Raw genomic sequence first — 26,863 nt, 5'->3', positions numbered from 1 at the left:
GAGCAGCGCCCCCCAGTGGAATGACTCATATGTTACAGTATGTACATTTAAAATGTCAGAGTGATGGAGGACATTTACAGCCACTTCTCCCTTCTTTAGTCAGTTCAACACTTTGGTTTGGTTAATGATCTATATCATAATTATGTTTAAGGACCATACAGCTGATTTTACAGGTTTCAGTCCAAAAATCCATAAACTGTGTTCACTTCGTGTTCCTGGTTGACATGGTTTCTAAAGCATGCCACATGTTCTTAGACTTGATACTAGATTGAGATCAGTACATCACCATTTCCTGCTTTACTGAGTATAATCCTGGATGTTCAGACTTGCAAGAGATAAACGACACGTGGACTAATCCCCCACTAAAAATAGTCCCATTAAATGCACTATTTCCCCCCCGATTGGAGAAAGTTAAGCTAAAAATGACAGTGAGCAACTTTTTGGGGAAATGACTGAGCCCTGTTTAAACACACAACTTTAGAGGTGGGGAAGCGGGGACCAGCTGCACAGTGGTGCAGTGGATAGGGCTGTCAGACGTGAGGGGCCTTTCGCATTTTATTAGCTAATAATAAATGTATATATATTTATATAAACCTTCAAAAACAGCGGTATGGTCCTTTAAGAGTTAATATTATGTTTCAGGGATGAACATTATTAGTGGAACGTCCTTGTAAGGATATGTATGTGTGAACAGCAGGCACATCCATTAGCTGTGTGCGTGTGTGTGTGTGTGTGTGTGTGTGTGTGTGTGTTTACAGCCTATAATAACACCATGTTATATTTATAGTGAGTGGCACAGCGATCCTTTGGGTTCGGCAGTGAGTGAAGTGTTCATGTGTCTGTCCTCATCCGTATGTGTCTTCATGCACCGTTCTGCTTCTCATCCTCTGTGTGTATGTGTGTGTCCTCCTGTGTGTGTGTGTGTGTGTGTGTGTGTGTGTGTGTGTGATGCTTCACTCTCCACTCAGTGGTCGGGCGCCCCTTCAGCAGGCTGGGTGCAGTTCAGCTTGCTGATGCCCGGCAGCGTGACTCGTCCGTGGGTGTTGATGTCGCGGTCGGAGCCCTGGTTCATCCGTTTGACCAGGTTCTTCTCGTACAGCAGCGGGTGGTAGGCGCCCAGCGTGCAGGCGGCATCGAAGAAGCGCTGGTAGTAATGGCAGAGCTCCGTCTTCCTGCGGGACGGCAGGAACTCGTAAACGTGCACCACCTCGCACAGCGACATCATCAGTACGGTGCCTGGTAGGGACAAAAAAGATAGAAGGATTTAAAGGATTCCATATTTAGTCTCGCACCGATTTCGTAGCAGAGATGTAACAATCATGACCTTGTTTTATTTTGGCTAAATGACACAAGCACATTTCAGTTGACCATGCCATTTGTATTAAACATGTAAACATCGGGTGAGTGTTTCAGGTACAGTTTAAGAATACTTTTACTCTGTTTGTCCTTTGGTGACTTTAAACCTCAACCTACCATTTTTCCTGTGGAGTGCCTCAAGGCCCAGTCCTTGGTCCTTTTTTATTCTCCACGCATATGTAACTTTAAGGTATAATAAGTAGGATTTTCTTCGAAAAATAAGACTTTTGTAAATTTAATATAATATAAATCATCACTTATGGGCCTCTATACATGTGTGTTGGTGAGTGTGTGTGCAGACCCGTGTGCAGACCCTTCCCTCTGCATCTTTTCTGTTGTTTCGCTTTGCACGGGACGTTTTCAGGAGGGGTGCTGTTGTGGTTCCCTGAGCCAATCACAGCATACAGGTGAGCGAGGGAGTGGTTCAAATTAGCAACTGGGCTCCATTCAGACCGGCGAACATGGCAAAAGATGGCCTTCCTTTTGTTGGATAGTTAGGTGCCTCAAACCAGGTAGGACAATGCTGTCGGTGGGCGTGTTCTCGCACGAGAAAGTGAGAGCGAGCTTCTGGTGACGAAGAGGCCAGGAGGAGGGGCCCAGTTTGAATGTGTTGTTGACAAAATGCAAGGAAAAATCCTACTTATTTTGGTACTTATTATGGTACAACACTGGTACGCATTTTTATGCAGACGACTCACGGAAAAACAAATATTGCAAAAATCTGATCATTACTCTCCTCTTCAGATCGCAAGCTTTTAATTTGCACTTTTATTTTCTCCCACCTAGATTATTTTATTTCCCTTTACACATTCCTCAGCCAATCATCCCTCAAACATTTACAGTTCAAAATGCCGCTGCCAGATTATTAACTAGAACCAGTCGTCGGTCCCATATCTCCCCTGTTCTTGCATTCCGCCATTGGCTTCCTGTAAAATTCTGAATAAACTACAAGAGCCCGTTACTCACATATAAAGCATTGCATGATCTCACCCCCAGTTACATTTCAGACCTTCTCGTTCCATCGTCCAATCCACTCATCTAATCTCGGCCTTCTATCAGTCTCACGCTCAAATTCTAAAACAAAATGTGATCGCGCATTTGCTGTTTCAGCCCCGACCCTCTGGAATCATCTTCCACAATCCGTCAGATCTGCGGAGTCATATTTACGTACCGAGCAGGCCGGAGGAGGGCGGGTTCTTCTGAATCGGCTCGGCCATGTTGTCTTGTACTCGTTGCCACACCTGCCACTCAAAGCGAGGGTGCAGGATGTAGAAGGGCTGCATGGGATGAAGCCGCCTGTATCTCTGGTACTGGGTGAAGATGGGGTAGTCTGTCCTGTTGAACCACTGCACGAGGGGGAAACATGGTACAACACATTTTACAGTACAGCAGGTTGTTGTTCTTTGTAGGTCGACCCACAAACAATGGGTTAAAAAGCAGCTTTATATGTTGCATCATGTTGTAAACAATGTACAGAAACTTTGCTTGTGTTTGCAGAGTGTGCTCGACTAGCAAAAGCAAGTACATCCAGAATTATTATAGTTTAGAAAGTCATGTTGCTGCACGGTGAGTTCGTCATACATCACAAGACAACAGCATCTTATATCACACTCAGGCAATATGAGGATGTTGTTTGGCTCAGTATTAAAATGAACGAGTGTTCTCTGCAGCATGTTACGAGGTCTCTGTGTCCAAAGCGAGAAAGACACCGTGTGAGTTAAATGATCTATCTGGTGTCTCCTTCTCTCAGTCATAACTCGGTGATATCTCAACAGACATTATATACATTGTCTCAGGGGCGGACTGGCCATCTGTATGTTCTGTAGAATCACAGAACGGCCGGTAGTCCAGCGGGGCTGACATTAGCACCTGGTTTCTCTTCTACCATCAAGTCCTTTGTCTCATACAGCAATTAGCTGCTTTATAAGCTCTGACATGGCACATGATATCCTTCAAAGGTGTATTTATGATGATTTTATGATATTTATACTCATGCTCTTTGTGCAAAGTATACTTCCCTAGGTTTCATTAGTTCAAACATTTTAATACACAGTAGCAGAATTTACTAATTTGGGTTATTAAACAAGTGTAACTACAACAACTGTTTTTCCCATTCTTTCGGCGTTGCATGAATGCAGCGTTAGCAAGAACTCCCTGCAGGGATCAAGTATTTAATTTATACAGCTTTTGATTAAAAAAACAGAGCAGGGTTCATTAAAAACATTCAGTAATGGCTCTAAAAGGTAAAACACGCTGTCTTGTTTCCTGTGGGTGTATTATGAAGTAAACGTCACCTGAGTGAGGTCAGCAGAGAAGGGGGCGGGGTCCCAGGCCACCAGAGCACCTGAGCTGTACAGAGAACTGGACAGGAAGCGATGGTCATCAGACGCCATCACCTGTAACACAGATACACATTCAGCTGTCACACACTGATGTTTTAGAGCACATTGAGCAGGGAAATCAGCTCTTTGAATAAACTCCCCTCCCATCATTTAAATACAAGCTTTATCTGAAGGCAAATAAGATCGACGTAATCTTTGCTTCACCGAGGTGCTTTCAAGGGTACGGGAATTTCAATGTGATATTTGTTGCACTTAGGGATATGAACAACAGAGTGACGTGTGCTGTTTTGGGTTGTTTGAAGACCAGTCGTGCTGCTGCGTTCCGGATCAAGCAAGCAAACCGCGCTTGCTCTCCACACCCACTCTCTCTCTGACTGCACAGCACCATGTGCTCTCCAGTGTAGTTGCGCAATAGCACCACAAGGGGGCGCCCAGACCTCAATCAACAGCCTTTCTAACAATATGTGTCAGCCCTGAGACAATTTAGCCTCTGGGGACACCGGTGAACGTGCCGGGCGGTAACCTATGATCGACTTCCCGTCAAGACTTCCTTTTCCGTGTGCTGCATCGTTACAGAAAGAGAAAACGTTTTCTTGTGATTTACTTGTTATCAACGGGTCTTACCTTCGCCCAAATCTCAACATCCTGATGCAGATTTGAAAGAAGTAAAAATTCAAGCTTTGTTAGGTCTGTCCTCAAGAGGAGAAGAAAAATTTTAAAATGCCCGTTTGTTGAACGGAGGTCGGATCAATCTGATGCATTCGAGGAAGTCGGGGAAACCTGAACGCTGAACGGCTTTCATGACACAGCGTCAAGGGAATTCATCTCAAGTTGAATTTTAGATCTAGAACAGATTGCTGTTGCCGATGTTTATAGAGATTAATAAGAAGCTAAATCGTCGTCAGGTGACGCTGATGGGAGCTGGGATGTCATTACGGCGGATTATGTTCCGTCTGCTTTTGCTCTCCTCACAGACTGTTCTTCCTGCATACGCCGCAGCCTGCTGACACGTGATTGGTCAATGTTACTCGGACTACAAGCGTACTACAAACAGAAACCAGAACACTTGCCGTCCCTTAAATCCACATCCCTGCCTACAGATCCTACATTTTTATGTAGAATTAAGAGAGATTTTAGAGATTAAGAAAACTAGGACGCATAGACTTGGGTACAAAACAAAAATGAAAACATGAATATATTAAGTGACAACAGGGTGCCGAGAGTATGTAAAACCACCATTAAGACCAAATTAGGAACCAAAAATAGTTACAAAAGTAAACTGCTAAATCTAGTCATCATAAGAATGTTACCCTGATGTAAAATAAGATATGATAATCCTTTATTGAGTGTTATGCGTATGATATCTTTGTAAAATTCAGCTGCACAGCTCGAGTTCATAAAGATAACAGAGGAGTCATGAGTGGAGAACACCTGAGCTGCAGGGAGAGGAGCTTGTGCGTGTTTTCCTGTGGAGATTTACATTTAAAGAGCCTTGCTGTGAGGAAAATGGAGGCTTTAGGTTAAGACCCGATTTTGTTTATAGTCAAAAGGAACATTCAGACACGAATGCAGCTTCTCTCAGTTCTGAGTTTGGCTTCAATGATTCTACTAAACACGTCAGGGGTCATTTCACATCCAAACTCTCTTGTGCCTTTGATTTCAATATTGCACTGTGTGAACTTTCTGCTCTTTTGGTTTTAAACCTTGCACGTCTGAAATCTTGATGTGGAAGTGAGCGGCCGCACGTACGTGTCCTTCAGCATGTCAGTGTGGTTACCTGCGAGTTGATGAGGCGTATCGTGGTTTTAGAACCTACGTCCTTCTCGTAGCCGGTGGTGGGCGCAGCGTTGAAGCGCAGCACAGCATCATGGGAGTCTGAAATGTTAAATTATAAAACAATGTTAGAAGAAGTGAAACCTTGCGTTCCTGAGAAAAGCACGTCGCTCTGTTTCTGTGTCTGTAAATAGCTGTTGATGAAAAACAGGAAGAAAGCACACGTGTTTGGTGTCGCCTCAAAGCTTTCAGAAAAGTGTGAAGGAAGTCGTGATTGAAACATGTAGAGGTCTTTACTCTTTAATGATACACCAGCAGCAGGAAGAGAACATTTAAGAGTCATGGCAATTATTAAACTAAACATCATCATTCATGAGGTTGTGTATTAAGTTTAGGCATAGGAACACACTTTGGAGGCAGCTAATACATGATGTATAAATAAACTTTGAGCGGTGATGCGTCTAGTATAACCAGTCCAGCAGTCCTTTCACAAAATACAATCTTCCTGCCATCAGCAGAGATAGACAAATTCTCTTACTGGGTTAAATACAAGCCAACCTTTCTGTAAGAGTAAGTAGCTGAGAGCAGGTTAAAGACAAAGAATTAGAATGTGTCATTGCTGTGGAATATAAAATAAAACAAATAAAAGGACTTGAGAAAAAAGCAGATATAGAACATATTAGGACGATAAACTGAGAAATAGAACATCTGAAATCTAACTGCCGTTTCCATCCAGGTACCCAGAACTTCTATTCCTAAGAACTACATTTCAAGGAACTCCTACAGCTTGTTGCAGTTGGTGTGACCCCTGAAGGGCATTTTTGTGACTATACAACAACCGACTCTAAAACAAGATGCTTTGAGTACTCAATCAATCAGAAATTTTGTGTTGCAAGCCCCACCCCCAAAGCCTGAGTCATTTCCTGTATCTGTGTCACGTTAGTTTCTCTGCTGCCTGCCCCTTTAAGAGGCGAGCAGCAGCTCCTGATTCCCTCAGTAACGTCCAGTAAAGTAAACATTTTTTGAGAACATTCTATCATTAAAATTAATGTTTTGAAGACAGACTACTTAAAACTCTAATCAGAACCTGTCTCTTTCTCAAGCACCACGCTTTCATGAGATCTCGTAACCAATAATCTTGGATCTTCATCTTGAACTTGCAGAGTTCCCCCAACGGTTCCCAGTCCTAAGGGAGAGTTCCTGGCTGGAAAAGCGCCTATGAATTTCAACACAGCCTCTCTTCGTCTTTATGGTAAAAGAGACAAAAAAAAATCATATTTGTCCACAAAAAGTTAACCTGTCCATTATTTTCTTATATAGGAACACTCAGCTGACACTCAGCAATACATAATCAATACATCCATGTAAAACTGTCTCACCGATCTCTTTGCCAAGTCCAGAGTTGCGGAGCGACCCTGCAGATGACACCACAGCGCAGCTCTTGTACGGCCCGAGGTCAGAGGTCAGCTGCTGCTGTGGCAGCTGGGTGGCCCAGGGCAGTGACGAGAAGGGTGGGAGGTCAGGGGTCAAAGTTGTGACCTCTACCATGTCCTTCATTTGGCAAAGAAGCTTTGGGCCACTCAGCTTGGGCCTGCTGGACACGCCGCCGGGGCCGGAGAGAGAGACTCCGTACTTGTTCATCGCCTAAATTATGTATTCATCAAGACAAAGAAGAACAAACATAAACTGTGAGAATTACAACAGTTTAGCTTAATGTTTAGATAAAGGCTGAGTTTTGTGATTAAAATGCAGACTTTACTCTCAAAGTTTTCTCAATATTTCGAGAATAAACTCTCACCTGATAATTCTGCACCACCTTCCTCAGTCTGTTTCCCAGCATGTTGCTAGACATCTCGTCATCCCACACCTCCCCCAGTGGCCCATTCGGCCCGAAGAACTCTGCGTCCCCTCTGCCACTCAGCTCCCCCCTTCGCCGGCCTCCGAACAGGGTCTCCAGCGCACGAGTGAAGGGGCGTGGCAGCAGCCGGGAGAAAAACCCAGCGGTCTCCCGATCTTTTGTTTTCCGCTTTGGGGCTGTCTCCACGGCCTCCTTGGTGTGGTTTGGAGAGGAGAGGACAGGGATTGGACGGTGAGGGTCACCTGGGACAACACCTGGGAGCTTCTGGGGGTCGATGTACATGGGTTTGGCTCCGCCTCTCAGCACCTGTGGAGGTCATAGGGAGAATAATGTCAAGTCCTATAGGTCCACCATCCAGGATTCTCATTTCCATACGATATGTTAGAGTTTATCAGCTATAACTAGCAAGCTAATCTAACCAATAACATTTGCTCCATGAAATGATGAAGTCAGAAAGTCAACAGGCCCAAAGTCATGATTTTATGCTATCTTACTAAGGCTAACAATCCCAGGTGATACTATCAAGCTAACAGATTGGGGCTAAAGCTAACAAGCTAAAAGTCATAAAACCATGCTAGCAGACTAAAGCTAGAGCTGGAGGGCTCAAGGTCATGAAACCATGCTAACAGACTAGGGCTGAAATTAACAGGTCCAAGGTCATAACGTCATGCTAACAGATTGGGGCTAAAGCTAACAGGCCAAAAGTCACAAAATCATGCTAACAGACTGAAGCTAAGCCAGAAGGCTCAAGGTCATAATATCATGCTAACAAACCGAGGCTAAAGCTAACAAGTTCAAGGTCATATTGTCATGCTAACAGACTGAGGCTAACAGGTTGCAGGTTATGATATTAAGCTAACAGACTGAGGCTACCACCAACAGCACCCATGATGTCAAGCTACCAGATTGGGGCTAAAGCTAACAAATCCTGGGTTAAGATTTTATGCTAACTGACTGAGGCTTAGGCTAACAGGCTCAAAGTCACAAAATCAAGCTAACAGACAGAACTTTATTAATCCCAAAGGAAATTATAAACTTCTATCTTATCTTATGATATAAAGACCTGGGACCTGTTAGTTTGCAAAACTGCAAACTCATGCAAAACAAATTGAGGCTAAACCTAATAGATGGACAGATTAGCGCTAAAGCTAACAAGTCCAAGGTTATGATTTCAAGCTCACCGACAACCTACCGTTAACAGCACCCATGTCCTGATATCATGCTACCAGACTGAAACTTCAGCTAACAAGGCTAAAAGTCCTTATTCTCGACAAGTGATGATCTATGCGACGTTAGAAAACATGTCAATAAAGAAACCAATAAAGAAGAAGGTTGACTGGAGATGCTGGAATCGCAAGAAGCAGGACAGAGTGCTAACATTAATAGCATTGAACTGGTTTTACAATAGAAGGCTTTTCCGTCTAATACAACATAATTAGTGAATGGTATGTTTGGCTAAGCAGTAACTGGTTCTTACTTCCAGAGATTAATAGACATGGACAGACATTTTTTATATTATATTATATTATATATTATAAATCTTACTACAGTCCCAAATGCAGTTTGACAGGAGGAATTTGGAGGACATACGTTAGGCTCAGAGTTAAAAAAAAAAATCACTGAGTTCATAGTCAATAAGTTTTTGTAAGTTTTGGCGACACAATTCAGCTAACATTAGCTGGTTGCCTGAAAACCAACATGACCGTGAGACATGCTGCAGACCTTGATGACAGAGTGTGCCCGTGGCTGAGCTCGGGTTCTTGCCCGAACCCCAAAAATGGCATCAGTGACAGGCACGCTGTTTTCAGCACAGATGGCGTAGAGCAGAGCCATGGAGATGCAGAAGAAGGCCATGCAGAGTACTCCACGGCGAGCCCGACGTCTCAGACGCCACAGCAGGCTGACTCTGTCCATCGCTGCCCCGGGGATCTGCAAAGGACACACACATTCAAATCAACTGGTTAGAACGGTTTCAAACAGCTGGGTTGTAGCTAATTAAAGTATTGATTTAGGTTATTAAGAAAGGTCAAATCCTAAATGTTTAAAACTTCTGAGATGAGTCGGTGTTTAATGTAATAAGTTTACTCAGTGCAATATTTAAGAGGGCAAACAGTAGCCTCATTGTGGGCGACAGGGCATGCGAAAGATCAGAGTGACAGTTATTTTTTTACCCGAGTGAGATATAGATTTTTTGCTGTCAGTGTTGAAGCATTAAAGTTGAGCGTTTGCAGGTCAAACGTGAGTAAAATCAAAAATCAAACACATAAGTGATTATTCAACTGTCAGAAAATCCATGAGCATCTATTATGCTCGTTGATTCTGTTTCACAAAAGAAACCAAATATTTTGCATTCGGAGTGTTTTTTCCGCTTGATCAAGTGGATCAGCAGGATTTCCTGTCAGGGTTTTGACGTGAAACCAAAAAGGTGAGGACCCAGATGCAGACTTAGATGTGTGATTTAATCAAACAAAAGGCAAAAACAAAATCTATAATCCAACAAAAGTCAAAAAAGGAAAATCAAAAGGCAGAGCAAAAAACTTACAGTCTCTAAGACGAGGGCCGAACGGGGTCAACATTATTTGGACAACAGACATAAATAAACCAGGTGTTTATCAGAGGCATTATAACAAATTAGTGATACAGAAATATGAACTGCACTGCTCCAAAGACCTCTTATAGAAATCAGAACAAACCAAGGGCATCAAAAAAATGAGGCCAAATTAAAGATTAAATAAATCAGCATCTCTAATTTGTTTTTGTCTCCCTCTCTATCAGCAGTTTTTTTCACTGAGTCATTTCCAAAAAAAGTTTTATCACAGGCATCAAAATCAGCCAGAAGACTATTTAAAGCCCCTGGAAACAATTCATTAAATGTATGTGGCGGAAACACTGCTGCTTCTCCAAGTCCGCCGCATTTAGAAAATAAAAGAATGACACGTTGTCATCTCAGATGATCCCGGGGACAGCACACACAGGCATGATGGGAAAAGGCGATCGTTAGGTAACTGCAACAGGTATGTGCAGAGATGTTCAAGGTATGTGGGCACGAGTTAGCGCAGACTCGGAGAGAGGGATTGATCGCGAGCCCAGAAGTGTAATTACACCTGTGAGGGCAGGGCAACTGCTGTTGATTATTTGACGATTGGTTCAAGAAAATTTATGACAACATAAATATCTTCACTGACTACGCCCTAAATTGGGTAATTTAACCCCAGCGTCAGGGAAGTTAACAAAGTAAGAATGGCAAATGACATAAATATCTTCACTGACTACGCCCAATTTAACCCCAGCATCAGAGAAGTTAAAGTAAGAATGGCAATAACTCCAGTTTGGATTAAAAGTCATTTCTAAAACTTTTAACATGCTTACAAGTATAAGACTTTAAATTGCATAGTGAGAAGGATTTTGTGGATTTGGGTTTCCAGGGGCTTTAAAACTATATAAAGTCAGGACTGACAGGACTACAAAGTAAAACAGGAATTTCTCGAAATGAAATGCACAACTAAACCAGACTAAACCAAGACAGGAACACAATATACAAACTAAACAATAATAACTGACAACAAGAGACAAAGTGACCGAGGAAAAAAAGAAATAAAATCAAAACACCAAAATACAAAACAACATAACTAAACTAGAATGACTCATGACAGGGGGGGTTGAGTACGGACTCAATTGACGTGATATGAAATTTTGTTTGATCATGAAACCTAATGCTCCTCCCCAGCTAGAAATGTTTTTTTTCTGAGAATGTAACGTGCGATGTTCTGGTAATGTTTTGAGTGGGAAGTTTTTATTTGGTTCCCAGAATGTTCAAATCACATTTCAGGATCGTTTTAGATCACGTTTTGACAGTTCAGGCCGTACTAACATCCTGAAAAGATCCTCAGAATGTTGCAGTGAGCATGTTCTACCTTTGTTTTTATGCAACACTGAGAAAATGTTTTATAAAAGGCGTTCTGACATCCCAGGCCTCAATAACATCCTGAAAATATCTTCAGCAGTGTTTCTGCTACATACATTTTGCCGCCACTGCTTCAGATTTCTTTATCGTGTCCCGAAGTTGCAATTAAACGCCGGAGATTTCCGCTCTAAATTGACAGTCGTTAGCCCGCTTTCCTCATTGAAGAAGAGCACTGAAACAGTGACAGGAGTCACAGGACATCAATCACACGTGAAGTCGTGGCAACCACTGGGGGGCCAGAAGCTGTGCAGAGAGCAGAGGTGCAGGTGTGTTGGGGGAGTGTAGCAAAGCAAATTGATCAGATTAAAGTAGATTGTGAATTAAAACTTGTGAAAAAGTGAAGCAGAGAGAACAATTCAAGTGTGGAAGTCTAAGTGTGATGTGTCTCTCACAGAAATCATTGATTGTGGACATCATCAACTCCTCCCTCCAATCTGGCATCGTACCATCCACCTTCAAAATGACAGCAGTCACCCCCTTCCTTAAACAAAAACAACTCTAACTACAGGCTGATCTCCAACCTTCCCTTCCTCAGTAAAATCCAGGAACTCCAACGACACATGTTTGAGCTCCTAAAGCGACTTTGGGTATCTTAAAAGGCACAATGTTAATCTGAATCTATAAAGCTGATAAAGTTATTATCATTATTACTTTAAAAGCAGAGCGGATGCATATGAGTGACTTTAATACAATAAATGCAATGACAAAAAGGCCTACTTTGTGGTATGACAGGCAAGGCTCAAATCCAGGGTCAGTCCAAGCACACAGGCACACAAATTGTCCAAAAGTCCAAAAAACATGCAGCAAGAATAATAAAGCATCAACTGTCTGGAATGGTTGTCAAACAAGACAAACCGACAAAGAGATAAAGGATTAGACTGTTTACGTGCATGGAGTGGAGACCGTGAATAATTTAGGTGGACAAGAAAAACAAATACAGGCAAATCCTCCAATAGGCGGGGCACTGGTTTGGTTGGTTTGGTTGGTTTGGTAGAGCAGGCGCCCCATGTATAGAGGTTACAATCCTCATTGCACTGATCGCAGGTTCGACTCCCAGTCTGCCGATCCATTTGGTGCATGTCATCCCCCACTCTCTGCTCCCCACATTTCCTGAAAAAAAAATCTTAAAAAAAAAACATAGGCGGGGCATATAGGCATAGGCAAAACAGTAGCAGAGTTGATGGCTGACACTTTAATTAATTAAAGTCAGGATGTAGAAAGCGGGATGAAACATTATAAGAGAAGATTCCAGATGACCGAACAAGCTGATCGGGAACGTGGAGCAGGGTGGGTTGAGGGGTCGGGAGGAGAGATTATAGGGTGGGTAGCGTAAAGCTGCAAAATGGAACCTGGGATGTCAGACTGGTGGAACAGGGCCGTGTGGAGCAGTAGACCTCAGTCTGACTCCCGATGCTGAACAGCAGACCTCAGGTGGACGGCCTTGAAGCTAGGCAGGGGCGGTGCAGGACACCTCAAGCGGATGAACCAGTGACTGGACTGAGGTGACACAGGGGAACATGGCCCATGGGCTGTTCCGAGGCCGAACAGGAAACCCCAGGCAGATGGCCTTGGGACTGGGCAGGGACGGAGCAGGACACCTAAAGCGGGTGGCCAAGGGTCTGGAGCAGGAGACCTTAAGCGGAGGACCTGGGTAGTTGACTGTCGGGGGAGACAGCTTGGGGTGGAAACAGATGGAAAAGGAAGGTCTGGAGGGCGACCAAGAGGAAGGGCTGAGCATGTCTGGAGGACAGCCCCGATGTCGGTAATCTAGGCACCACAACTCTGGCCGATGGGCAGAAGGACAGCAAGACGGCCAACAGTGCATATTTAACAAAAAGCTCCTGGGGTCCGGGTAATAAAGTGTCAGGACATTAAGGTAACTGGCCAGCCAGGTAAGGAAAGTAAGGCTGCAAGAGCACGGTCTAACTGAGTGGAGTGTAGGCTGTTTCTAAAGTTGATCAAATGAAACTTCTAGGGCCATGACTGGCCAGTTTGTACGGTCATGTATGTACAAGCGAAAAAACAGGAGCACAGGGGATAAGACCCAAAAGCAGACTTAATGTGGAGGCCATGCTGAGTCACTCTATTACAAAAAGTGTGATGTGGAAACAATCAGGGAATCTATCCAGACAGGCAAACAAAGCCAAGAGGACACAGGCACGAATCAAACACATGGAAGATACAAGAAAACCATTAGTAAAATTGGTTGTCGTTAATCCTCAATTTGTCCACATAGAAATTATCTACATTACTGGGTATTTGTTTGTGGACTTAAAAATAAAGGAAGATTTCTGTAAATAATTTATGAATAAATATATTTCAGTCAGACAACTCGCGTTGTTATAGTTTGAAATGTTTATTGCAGCAGAACATAGCTTGTTTGGCGTCTAGGCTCCGATCCCAGCACTCCTCGCTGATTTATTATACATGCAGAAATTGAGAAGTGATGAGATAATATCTTAAACCCCCTATTCGGAGCCTACAGGTGGATGCTGGGGTGGTGGTGGGGCTGAAAGTAGGAGCACAGTACTGGTGCAGGGCAGCGATGGCAATGACAGAGCAGAGGGAGAGACAGGAAATCTTGCAGCTTAAATAGACCGCCAATTGGGAGGAAGTGTTTGTCAGGTGATGTGGAAGTGACGTATATCAATTTTTAAATCAGTGCAGCTCGAGTTGTCTGCCTGAACTAGCTCGCAGGCGTCGCCCCATTACTACAGATATAAATAGGTCAAATAATCTAAAATAAATCAGATTTCTTGCTGAATTTCTGATTGATCTACTTGACAATTTTGCCCTCAATTCCAGTTTGTGTTCATTTCTGTTTGTAAATATCAATAAATTGAAAGCTTTAAAAATGTCAAGTGAAATCATCCCTGTGGATCAGGGATCTAAAAAGACTTTGCATTGCTAAATACCACCAGAGGCGAGTGAGAAAACATTCATTTGTATTTTGAACCCTTTGATAACAAAAAAAAATACTTTTTTTTATGGTTCCTCGTTTCTTATACTGTAAGCAAAAGAGCCGAACGGTAAAGAAGAATAAGGACACTGGAGCATGCCATCACTGCCCCGGGTGATGGGTGAAATCAGGCAGAAAGAGAGGAGGAGGAGGAGGAGGAAGAAGGCTTGTTTCATCAGAGGAGAGGCCAGACAGAAAGAGAGGAGAGAAGGCGAAGTGATCAGATTAAAGTAGATTGTGAATTAAAACTTGTGAAAAAGTGAAGAAGAGAGAACAATTCAAGTGTGGAAGTCTAAGTGTGATGTGTCTCTCACAGAAATCATTGATTGTGGACACCATCAACTCCTCCCTCCAATCTGGCATCGTACCATCCACCTTCAAAATGACAGCAGTCACCCCCTTCCTTAAACAAAAACAACTCTCTAACTACAGGCTGATCTCCAACCTTCCCTTCCTCAGTAAAATCCAGGAACTCCAACGACACATGTTTGAGCTCCTAAAGCGACTTTGGGTATCTTAAAAGGCACAATGTTAATCTGAATCTATAAAGCTGATAAAGTTATTATTATCATTATTACTTTAAAAGCAGAGCGGATGCATATGAGTGACTTTAATACAATAAATGCAATGAAAAAAAAGGCCTACTTTGTGGTATGACAGGCAAGGCTCAAATCCAGGGTCAGTCCAAGCACACAGGCACACAAATTGTCCAAAAGTCCTAAAAACATGCAGCAAGAATAATAAAGCATCAACTGTCTGGAACGGTTGTCAAACAAGACAAACCGGCAAAGACTGGGCGAGTGGGGCGCTTCACAGTGTGCGACCCAGCAGTCTGCTCAGTGTGTGTATGCCATGTGTTATGTGTTTTCTATGTTCCGAGAGGCCTTTTAAAATCTTTTTTTTAAATTCTTATGTGTGAATGAACCGTCAGTGAACCAGCGATGCGGATGGGAACAGTTGCGGGTCTTTTGATCCTTTTTTATGCGGCAACGCTACCACTTTTACTTGGCGTCTCTACCTGCCATGGAGCTGAACACGGCGCACCGGAGAGAGGTACTCTGAGCCGGGCGTTTCTACTTTTCCTGCGGACTTCGGCAGCTGGAGAGATATTAGCCAGTATCCCGAGGGAGATATGCAAGCCGATCGTAAAGACCAGGAAAAGAGGAAAAAGAGGTGGTCTACGGCGGAGATTAAAGACTCTCAGGCTGAGCGATCGGCGTAAATTACCCCCACTCCCTACAATCTTGTTGGCAAATGTTCAGTCTATCAGGAACAAGCTAGATGAACTGGAAGTATGGGCCAAGCTCAAGAGAGAAATCAAGGAGACCTGCCTCCTCGCCTTCACTGAATCATGGCTCAGTGACTCGGACCGGGATGAGGACTTTTCACTCATCGGGTTCGGAACCCCGATTCGCCTGGACCGGTCTCCGGAGATTACCAGAAAAAGCCGAGGAGGAGGAGTGTGTTTTTACGTCAACGAGAGGTACTGTAATACAGTGAAGGTCAGAGAAAGAATATGCACAACCGATCTTGAATTGTTGACAATCTCACTTCGCCCCTTTTATCTGCCGCGTGAGTTTCAACAACTGTTTTACACATTGGTGTACATCCATCCGCGAGCCAACGCTACTGCCGCTGCTCAGCTGATCGCTGACGTAATGAGCAGACTGGATGCTGTCCGCCCAGACGCACCAAAATTTGTTCTCGGTGATTTTAATCGTTGCAAACTGAACACGGTCTTAAAAACTTATGAACAGTATGTGACCTGCTCCACTACACAGAAGAACACTATAATTGATCTGTGCTATGGTACAGTAAAAGGAGCATATACATCAATGCCAACGCCCTCACTGGGTGCTTCTTATCATAACGGAGTGTACCTTATGCCTATGTATAAACCCACCTTCAGACGTGTGGACAGAAAGGAGAGAACTGTCAAGAGCTGGTCTGAAGACAGCATTACCTCTCTTCAAGCACGCTTTGAGTGCACGGATTGGCAGTGTTTCTATGATGGTTGTGATGATATGAATGATCTATGTGACGCTGTTTCATCATACATCAATTTCTGTGTAGACTCTATAATTCCATCCAAAACTGTTGTCACGTACCCAAATAATAAACCCTGGGTGACTAAAGAACTCAAAGCTGTAATCAATAAGAAGAAAAAGATTTTTTACACTGGTGACCCTCTGGAGAAAAAAGCTGTCTCCAGAGAAGTGAGAAATGAAATAAGGAAAGCCAAAATTCAGAACAGAGACAAAATAGAGGAACAGTACTGCAGTGATGACCTTAGAGTTGCCTGGCAAGGGGATAAAACAGATGGCATCCATAAACCAGTACTCTTGCGAAACCAGGCAGCTCACAACTATCAGTGGCGTAAATGACGCTGACCTGCCCGATGCTTTCAATTCCTTTTTTTCTCGTTTTGAAAGGTCTGACCCTGCATGCAAGATCTCTACATTGAGGATGTCTTTAAAAACTGAAAATGGAATTGCCATCACAGAAAGGGAGGTTGCTTCTCTGTTCAAAAAGGTGAATATCAGGAAGGCGGCTGGTCCTGATGGCATCTGTGGACGCACTTTGCGTCACTGTGCAGACCAACTCAGTGAGGTGTTCACAGTACTCTTTCAGATGTGCGCAGGGAGTGGGTACCTGCCCCAATTATGGAAAACATCCACTATTATTCCAGTGCCAAAGATAAATCATCCAAGAGATTTTAACGACTTCAGACCAGTGGCACTGACATCTCTTGTGATGAAAAACTTTGAAAAAATCTTAAAAGGAAATGTGGTCTCCCCAATTGATGGCAGATTAGATCCACTGCAGTTTGCTTATCAAGTTGGTAAAGGTGTTAATGACGCAAAACTTTTCATTTAAGACAGAGCACTAAAGCACCTTGAAAAACCCAAATCCCATGTGAGACTCTTATTTGCAGATTTTTCTTCCGCTTTCAATAAAATGCAGCCCCACATTTTAATTGAACGGCTAGCCTCTGATTTTATGCTCCCAGATCAGATCTTATTGTTGCTTTTAAACTTCTTAACAGACAGAGTGCAGCGTGTCTTCGTTAATGACCACATGTCTACCCCCATCACTTGTCGCACTGGTTCCCCTCAGGGCTGTGTGCTCTCGCCATTACTTTTTATTATGTATACAGACAGCTGTAGAGCTTCACAAGAGGGCAGTCACTTGGTCAAATTCCCTGATGACACCGCTCTGCTGTCTCTTCTTCAGGATCCACAGTCGGATCGTGGCTACGCTCTAAATGATTTTATCAAATGGTGCGATGACAACTTCTTGGATCTTAATGTAAGGAAAACAAAGGAGTTGATCATTGATTTTAGAAAGAACAGTGCAGAGCCACAAAACAGCCAGATACATGGTGACCCAGTTCAAATTGTGGAAACCTACAAATACCTAGGAACCATATCTGACTCTCAAATTTGACAAAAACACAGAGTCACTTGTCAAACGGGGACAACAAAGAATCCACCTGATGCGGAAGCTCAACTCTTTTAGTGTTTCTAAAACCATTCTATGTTCCTTTTATCATTCTTTTATTGAGAGTCTTTTAACGTTCTCTTTTATCTGTTGGTTCAATGGTCTGTCAGTGAAGGACAAGAACAGTCTGAATCAGATCGTCAGAGTCTGCTCCAAGATTATTGGAGTCCAGCTCACAGACCTGAGTGAGCTCTGGAAAAAAGGCGTGGTCCAGAAAGCAAAATGCATCCTGAAGCAGGGAGACCATGTCATGTCCAGTGAATTTACTCTAATGCCCTCAGGGCGGCGCTACTATGCCCCCCTGAGGAAGACAAATCGTTACTCGAATTCTTTTATCCCTTCAGTTATTAGGCTGATGAATGCCAATTTTAATGAGAAGATTTGTGCTTTGTGGTTCTTATTTATTTGCTATTTATTTGCTTGTTTTGTCTTTATCCTGTTGGCCCGTTCTTCCGTGTTGGAATATTTATTTTGCATATTTGCACATGTACAGGACGTCGCTGCTGGGGAGGGCATGGGTTGAGCTGGTTCGCTGGCAGCTGAGAGTTGAGTGTTGAGTGTTAGAGTTGTATGTGCAATGAATGATTGTGTATGTGTTGTGCTTTTTCTTTTTCTTTTTTTTCTCTAACTTGTTGAACTGGGAGCTGTGAACTGAATTGCCCGTATGGGATAAATAAAGTTTTCTGAACTGAACTGAACTGAAAGAGATAAAGGATTACACTGTTTACATGCATGGGGAGGAGAGCGTGAATATTATAGGTGGACAAGAGAAACAAATACAGGCAAATCTTCCAATAGGCGGGGCACTGGTTTGGCTGGTTTGGTTGGTTTGGTAGAGCAGGCGCCCCATGTATAGAGACTACAGTCCTCGTTGCACTGATCGCAGGTTCGACCTCCAGGTCTGCCGATCCATTTGGTGCATGTCATCCCCCACTCTCTGCTCCCCACATTTCCTGAAAAAAAAATCTTAAAAAAAAAACATAGGCGGGGCATATAGGCATAGGCAAAACAGTACCAGAGTTGATGGCTGACACTTTAATTAATTAAAGTCAGGATGTAGAAAGCGGGATGAAACATTATAAGAGAAGATTCCAGATGACCGAACAAGCTGATCGGGAACGTGGAGCAGGGTGGGTTGAGGGGTCGGGAGGAGAGATTATAGGGTGGGTAGCGTAAAGCTGCAAAATGGAACCTGGGATGTCAGACTGGTGGAACAGGGCCGTGTGGAGCAGTAGACCTCAGTCTGACTCCCGATGCTGAACAGCAGACCTCAGGTGGACGGCCTTGAAGCTAGGCAGGGGCGGTGCAGGACACCTCAAGCGGATGAACCAGTGACTGGACTGAGGTGACACAGGGGAACATGGCCCAGGGGCTGTTCCGAGGCCGAACAGGAAACCCCAGGCAGATGGCCTTGGGACTGGGCAGGGACGGAGCAGGACACCTAAAGCGGGTGGCCAAGGGTCTGGAGCAGGAGACCTTAAGCGGAGGACCTGGGTAGTTGACTGTCGGGGGAGACAGCTTGGGGTGGAAACAGATGGAAAAGGAAGGTCTGGAGGGCGACCAGGAGGAAGGGCTGAGCATGTCTGGAGGACAGCCCCGATGTCGGTGATCTAGGCACCACAACTCTGGCCGATGGGCAGAAGGACAGCAAGACGGCCAACAGTGCATATTTAACAAAAAGCTCCTGGGGTCCGGGTAATAAAGGGTCAGGACATTAAGGTAACTGGCCAGCCAGGTAAGGAAAGTAAGGCTGCAAGAGCACGGTCTAACTGATTGAAAGTGTAGGCTGTTTCTAAAGTTACACAAACTGGCCAGTCATGGCCCTAGAAGTTTCAGTCATGTATGTACAAGCGAAAAAACAGGAGCACAGGGGATAAGACCCAAATGCAGAAGTAATGTGGAGGCCATGCTGAGTCACTCTATTACAAAAAGTGTGATGTGGAAACAATCAGGGAATCTATCCAGACAGGCAAACAAAGCCAAGAGGACACAGGCACGAATCAAACACATGGAAGATACAAGAAATCCATTAGTAAAATTGGTTGTCGTTAATCCTCAATTTGTCCACATAGAAATTATCTACATTACTGGGTATTTGTTTGTGGACTTAAAAATAAAGGAAGATTTCTGTAAATAATTTATGAATAAATATATTTCAGTCAGACAACTCGCGTTGTTATAGTTTGAAATGTTTATTGCAGCAGAACATAGCTTGTTTGGCGTCTAGGCTCCGACCCCAGCACTAAATCAGATTTCTTGCTGAATTTCTGATTGATCTACTTGACAATTTTGCCCTCAATTCCAGTTTGTGTTCATTTCTGTTTGTAAATATCAATAAATTAAAAGCTTTAAAAATGTCAAGAGAAATCATCCCTGTGGATCAGGGATCTAAAAAGACCTTGCATCGCTAAATACCACTAGAGGCGAGTGAGAAAACATTCATTTGTATTTTGAACCCTTTGATAACAAAAAAAACGTTTCTTATACTGTAAGCAAAAGAGCCGAACGGCAAAGAAGAATAAGGACACTGGAGCATGCCATCACTGCCCCGGGTGATGGGTGAAATCAGGCAGAAAGAGAGGAGGAGGAGGAGGAGGAAGAAGGCTTGATTCATCAGAGGAGAGGCAAGACAGAAAGAGAGAAGAGAAGGCGAGATGAGAGAGGCATAAAGACAGTGGCAACTCCAGGAGTTTTTCAAAAGGGTGGCCAGAGATGGCCACAGAAAATCTTGGGGTGGCTACCAAACCAAAGCAATATATACATTCCGCGAGAAAGTGCCACTGTGCCGCAACTGGCTATGCATTTTATATTTTCTTTCACACAAGCTATTATGAGGAGTATAAGAAAAAACAGGATTTAAATGAATAGCCTACATGATGTAGAAATGCAGACAATATTGTTCAGATTATTCTGGGCTTTCCACAAACATATGGAGTATACAGCCAGTGGGGAAAAGTAGACAGCTAGGGGGGGTCTGGGGGCATGCTCCCCAGAGAAAAACATTGGCTGTAAAAGCCTAAATTTGTTGGCTTTAATAATAAAAGCAAATAAAATAATTCCTTTACTTAAATGCTGTTTAAACAGCCGGCTTACAGTGTTCAAGTTTGGAAAGAGCCTTCTCTATTGCCGCCCCCTCCCTCTGGAACTCGGCCATCACCTCAGACACCCTCCCTCACTCCCCTCTTTCAAAACTGGACTCAAAACCCCCCCAATCTGCTTTTAATCTGTGACCCCTCATTATCTTATTGCTTTAACTGTTTTCTTTTATATACATGCATTTTAACTGCAGCTTGATCGTTTTATACTGCTGCTTTTACTGTCTTTGCTATTGGTGTCTTTAAGTACTTATTAAAACGCTATATAAATAAAATGTATTTTGTTTTTTTTAACTGCCACTGTAACAACCGTGCATGCCTTCTCTAAGTTCACTGTCCGTGTTTGTGAGCACTCGCGGGCCATGTGAAGCGTTCCCGTACTCACATGGCTGACTCAGTGAATTAAATGCTCTCATATTCCCGCTCTGCTCACGTTTCAGGACTTTTACAGTGTGTAAGTATTGTCTCTGCTACTGCGATTGTGATGCTTTGTCTCTGACGGGCGCCTCGGAGGAGGAGAGTAACACCACGGTACAATTAATGTTTGAATCAGTAACCACCGAAGAGAGAAGAGAGAAGAGAGAAAGACATGAAGAAGTCCTTTATTGGATTCAGTGGTAGCACTTTATCCCACAAAGCACATTTGTATCGAATGCATTTGACCTGACTATCAGTTAAATTTAATGGAAGTAAATGAAGCTGGAGGACTGTGTGGCTCTCGGGAAACGATAACGACTGCAGACAATCATATAAAGAAGTGGAAGAACTTCAGCCGTTTACAGAACATGTAGGAACTTGAATCAGGAACATCAAAACAAGGATCTAACAAACAAAAGATATACTATCTACCGTACCCCATACCTACCTTCCCCTGTATGTTCGGTCTATATTTGGACTTAAGACGACACTAAAGCTGGGTTTTAAAACACTGCTGACATGTGACTTTTTTTATTATTGGCTTTTGTGGAATTTGTCGCGTAATTTTTGCCCAATTCAATCCAAATACCAGAAAAGTTAGACACTTAAATGACAATATTTCAAATCTGGATTGATATATATTTCTACTTTCAAATGTTTACTATGATGAATATAGGATCCTGAATTACATAGTTAGAAGATTATTTGGGTATCCAGGGGCTTCAGAGAACAATATTTGATTCTAAGTTATATCGGATTATTACACGGCGGTGTTAAAAACTTGATTCTGATTGGTTTTTTTTACGCAATTCCAAAGTCTGTTATTTCTCATTTCTATATAACAGACCGTTGCTATGAAGAACAGACCGTTGCTAGGGATTCAGCTCTGATCGCACAATCCGGAAGACTAACTGTAATCATATCAATCCGCCAAAGAAGTCCGGTAAATTTGACGTTGGTTTGTTTACAGCGGGAAAAAAGAAGAAAAGAGACAAACACAACAGAAAGAAAGCAATAAAGGTTAAACACTGTAAAAGCTGAAGGCTACAGCAGAGAGATCTACAAAACTGAAGATGGCACATGAAGTAAACATGGAACACGGTGAATGGAAAAGAAAATGTCAACAGACTGACAGTGACGAGACAGAAAACCTCAATCAGGTGCTGCGGTCCGTTCATCATGTCTTTCTTCACCATTAGTGGAAATTTTAATGTGAGTAATAACAGCTAGGTTAGCTCAATTTAATGTGAGTAATAACAGCTAGCTTAGCTCATTTTAATGTGAGTAATACCAGCTAGGTTAGCTCATTTTAATGTGAGTAATAGCAGCTAGGTTAGCTCATTTTAAGAATGTACAGAGTTAACCGTTGCTATGGACGCAGCTCTCACTGTGGCTGTAACAGACTTTTTTTAAATGGAAAACGGAAAGATAATAATTGATTTCTTAAGTAAAAAGTAATAACAGTATAATTATATTAATAGTAATAAGCGTGATAATGTATAGTGAGCAGGTTGTTATCGTGGAGGAACCCCTTCTGGATGAGACAGGACCTGCCCTGTGGTTCCATTCTGCAATAACGACCTGCTCACTATACATTATCCCTTACTTAGAAGCAAAAGTTGCAGGGAAAAAAAACATACTCAAATAAAGTACCTCTACTTTGTATTTACATACAGCACTTTTCCTGAGTTTGTTGTTAACATCAAAGCGTTTATGAGACATGTGCAGCTGTTCTTGTAGAACGTGCCTGAAAGTCATGACATTTTTAAACTTACTTCAGTATCAAATGAATCCAGTGATATTTGTCAGCGCATGCATGAATAAACTGCAAACAAGAACTGCTAATCGATCATTCAGCTAACTTTTAATGGAGCTTATTTGCCAGATTTTAAACAAATACAGTGTATTCCAATTCAAAGCCCTAAATATAAGAACTGTTGAGCATGATTATAATTCAGGTAAAAGTAGGACAAAAAATATAATTAGGAGTAAAAGTGTTCAGAAATAAAAAATCTGACATACCATCTCCAGTATGATCATGTTTAGTCCACGGTTTCTGTTAGCTGTGCAGCTTGGTGAGTGCTCACAAAAGCAGTAGTGATGAAGTGAAATGTAATCAGAGACAAAATAAATCCCTGCAGTGAGGAAGCCGGTCTGACATGACTCAGCGCTTCCCGCAGCAGGTGGAAGAATGCAGAGATTCTGATGCCTGATAATCAACCAACTGAAGAAAATCATTCTTGTCATTTTACCCAAAACAATTATAAAGCATGTTGTTCTTTACATCTGTTTATCACAGCCAAAACCGGCTTAAAATCAAGCTGTTCTTTTCTGTGCTTTCTCTTACGTTTTACAGCACTTTTTGGGTTGTCAGTATTGTCAGTTGACTTTTGGTGTGGGAGTGAGGGGAGCTCTCTGTTCAATGCACCTTATCCATGATTAATGGTCATACAAATAAAACATTAAACCTGAAGGGTAACACCAATACAATAAAACAGACATCCAAGATAAAATCAAGAGGTGCTTTCTGCTGATAGAAGAATGTATAAAAATTAACTTAGACAGCTCCACTGCTTCTGATAGCAAATCCTTAATGATTTATCCTGCACTCTGGCAGAGACAAACTTAATTCGACTTATGTAATAAAACATGACTCAGGGGCTTTTTTAACATTTTTAAACGGCCCTTGTGGCTTCAGGGGGGGCTGAGCCCAGCTGAAACCCGCAGGGAAAGTTTCCCAAACCAGCTGCAAATGTCAGGGTCAAGGGTCCTTGAATCCCTCTTGCAAACGTTTTGCTTTTGGAAGACTATGATGAGCTACCGGCCCTGAGGAAATGACGACAAAGCTTCCAGAGTTACAGGGACATAAGAAGTTCTCAGTCATTATGACATAAGATTCTCAGGACATGCATCCATCCAATGAATGACTGTAGGCCTGCACTACGAACCCATTTTGGCAACAACACCCCATCAAACATAGCCTTGACACACTGTTGTTTTACTAGAAATCAGATTTCCTTTTCTGCTCGGTTCTTTTTTAGAGCAGCAGGTGGAGGTGAAGGTGACACAACAGTGCAAATTACTGTGCAGGTTAGTGTTTTGAAACAGTGAAGAAGAATTTAATCCTGGTGAAAGAACTTGATCATTTTTAATACTCATGAATTACGGTATCTGATCAGTGCATAGAAGGGCAAACTTGCCGATTCTGCACCTTTGGCATTTCCGATACTGGTATTAGTATCACAACAACTCCAGGGAAAAGGACTCCTGACTGGTCAAGATAAGTGTTGGGAGATTTGATGGAGAACCTGAACCAGGATTTCGTTAAATCCAAACAAAACCCAAACCTGGATTCAGTTACATAAAATTTCTATTCCCAGATTTGGGACTGGATTTTGGTGTTTTGGTTTCCGTTTGTTGTACGTTTGTAGTCCGAGTAGTATTGACCGATCACATATCAGAAGGCTTTTGTTGCATGCAGGAAAAACAGTCCGTATGGAGAGCAAAAGGAGTGGAATGCAATCCGACAGAATGACATCCCGGCTTCCATCAGCGGACATTTTATTAATCTCTATAAACAGATATCTGCATGTGCAGCTAACAATCTGTTCTTAGACATTGGGCCTCATTCACTAATATCTGCGCAGAAATGTTCTTACTCTCCGCAAAAAATAAGTACTTGCGCAAAATTACCGTCGGATTTTTGACACGTGCGTACCGGCCAATTTTGTTCTCACCACCGTGCGTATGTTAGTAAATCAGAACCATTCTAAATTGACAGGCGCGTGTCCGCGATCTGCAATCAGCATACTGCCACGCCTCTATTTCTCAATATAAGGACATCTGTTTGGTGCCGCATGACGAGAGCGGTGTTACGGAGAAGCTGAAAGAACGTGAAAGATGGCCTCAAAAGGAAAATTTCACATCAGCAGAAATAGAAACAATTGTAACAAAAGTGTTACATTTCAATATGAACATTTTCATATGGTCTACTCTGTTGTAAACTTAATAAACTAACTCAACTGCTATAATTGAAGATTTTGATTATATGACAATAAATTATGAGGATGACATGGCATTTACGTTTGGTCCATACATTAGTAAATTCAGTTATTGTCTATTAAAGCCTTTTTTTTTTTCAATAAATGAAGAAATATAAATATAGTATGCATTTAGTTAAAAGGGTGTGTGTTAACATTTCCTAGGACATCATCATTGTGCGTACGTATGGTCTGAGGGAGTTCTAAATTTGTTCGCAGAGTACGAAGAAATTTAGGTAAGAACAAATTGATGAATCCAAGATTTGTGCGTCAAACGTGCATACGCACAGTTCAAGCACAGATTCGTGCGTACGCACTGTTCGTAAATGAGGCCCATTGTATCTCAACTCCGACTCCATTCTTACTTCTTAAGTTGCTAGTCGGACTATAAACAATGCAGTGCAAGGAAAAGGAAGTCTTGGCTGGAACCGCTGGCAAGTTTGTCATTGTTCCCAGAGGAGGAATCATGATAGGTGATAAGTTCTGAGGTCGAGTTTTATAAAGCCCCCTGTGCTCAGTTTGTACAGTTTCCCCTGCTTCAACAAAGCACCACAGTCGATGAAATGACAAAGACAATAAAAGGCCATTACACAGACCAGAGAACGACAGGAGTCAATTGAAACCGTTGCATATATGGGACCCTATGGAACACATATGCACACATGACTGCACGTTGTTCTGCATACGAGTGCAGAGAGCTTATAAAATCAATATGTTGCTGCTGTGTTATTTCTATACTTTCAGCAGCTGGTTTGTACACAGCCAGAGGCTGAACATGCAGCAGCTCCACACTGTGCTGTCTGTCTGACACATGAAGGACAACACAACAGCACTGCCATGTGCCCGAATAACTTATTTTAGTGGTAATTATAGTCTGACCCACTTTGAGGAGTGAAAAAAACTCATCAGCTGATAGCTATTTTTAAAAATAGAGCACTTAATATAAATGTATACCTGCTATTTAAAGGGAAACTATGTGATAATGAGAGTGTTTCTTTATTGAGGTCTTTATTTAATCTCAGTATCCCTTTATTCAAATAGGACTGGAGGTAAAAGTGCCCAGCAGAGGATGTGCTTTCTGAGGACCCTGAAACGCAACAGGCTTCCTCAGAAACTTCTGATCCACTTCTACTGCTGCACAATTGAGAGCACGCTACCATACTGCTGTACTGTGTGGTAGACCTGCAGCGGGTTGTCAAGACGGCTGAGAGGATTATCGGCTGCCCCCTACCAAACCTGGGCGACATCCACTCAGGCCGTGTTCTCACACGGGCCACAAACATAATGCAGGATCCCTCACACCCCGGACACCCCCCTCCCCTCGGGCAGGCTGAGAACCCCCAGCACACACACAAACAGGCTGCAGAACAGCTTTTTTCCCAGAGCCGTGGACAGACTGCAGAGATCATAACCCCCCCCCCACCACCACCAACACAGAACCACCACCACCACCCCTCTCCCTTCCTGAAGTGCAGTAATGGACTCAATAACTGTTGTGTTTTTACTTTTTTACTGTCTAAAAGTTGTGTTCAGTCATTTGATGATTTTATTCATTAAC

The 26,863-nt window shown here is 42.8% G+C and overlaps 1 protein-coding gene across 1 annotated transcript in view; it reads right to left on the bottom strand.

The window, feature by feature from the left end:
• Nucleotides 1-482: 482 nt before the first annotated feature.
• st6gal1 (ST6 beta-galactosamide alpha-2,6-sialyltranferase 1) overlaps nt 483-26,863 on the bottom strand; it is a 35,854-nt gene continuing 9,473 nt past the window's right edge. Inside the window, exons 4-10 of the mRNA XM_069673309.1 lie at nt 9,052-9,258; nt 7,270-7,635; nt 6,851-7,115; nt 5,476-5,573; nt 3,651-3,752; nt 2,528-2,702; nt 483-1,236 (exon numbers count right to left, since the gene is read on the bottom strand). Of these exons, the coding sequence (XP_069529410.1) occupies nt 965-1,236; nt 2,528-2,702; nt 3,651-3,752; nt 5,476-5,573; nt 6,851-7,115; nt 7,270-7,635; nt 9,052-9,258 (1,485 nt within the window). The 3' untranslated portion in view covers nt 483-964. The remainder of the gene's footprint in view (nt 1,237-2,527; nt 2,703-3,650; nt 3,753-5,475; nt 5,574-6,850; nt 7,116-7,269; nt 7,636-9,051; nt 9,259-26,863) is intronic.

The sequence above is a fragment of the Semicossyphus pulcher genome, unplaced genomic scaffold, assembly GCF_022749685.1.
Source record: "Semicossyphus pulcher isolate SPU_LCO1_2020_fin unplaced genomic scaffold, fSemPul1.0.p SCAF_10, whole genome shotgun sequence".
NCBI lineage: Eukaryota > Metazoa > Chordata > Actinopteri > Labriformes > Labridae > Semicossyphus > Semicossyphus pulcher.
Note: the sequence above shows the minus strand (reverse complement) of the source record. Positions and strands in the feature narration are given on the sequence as shown.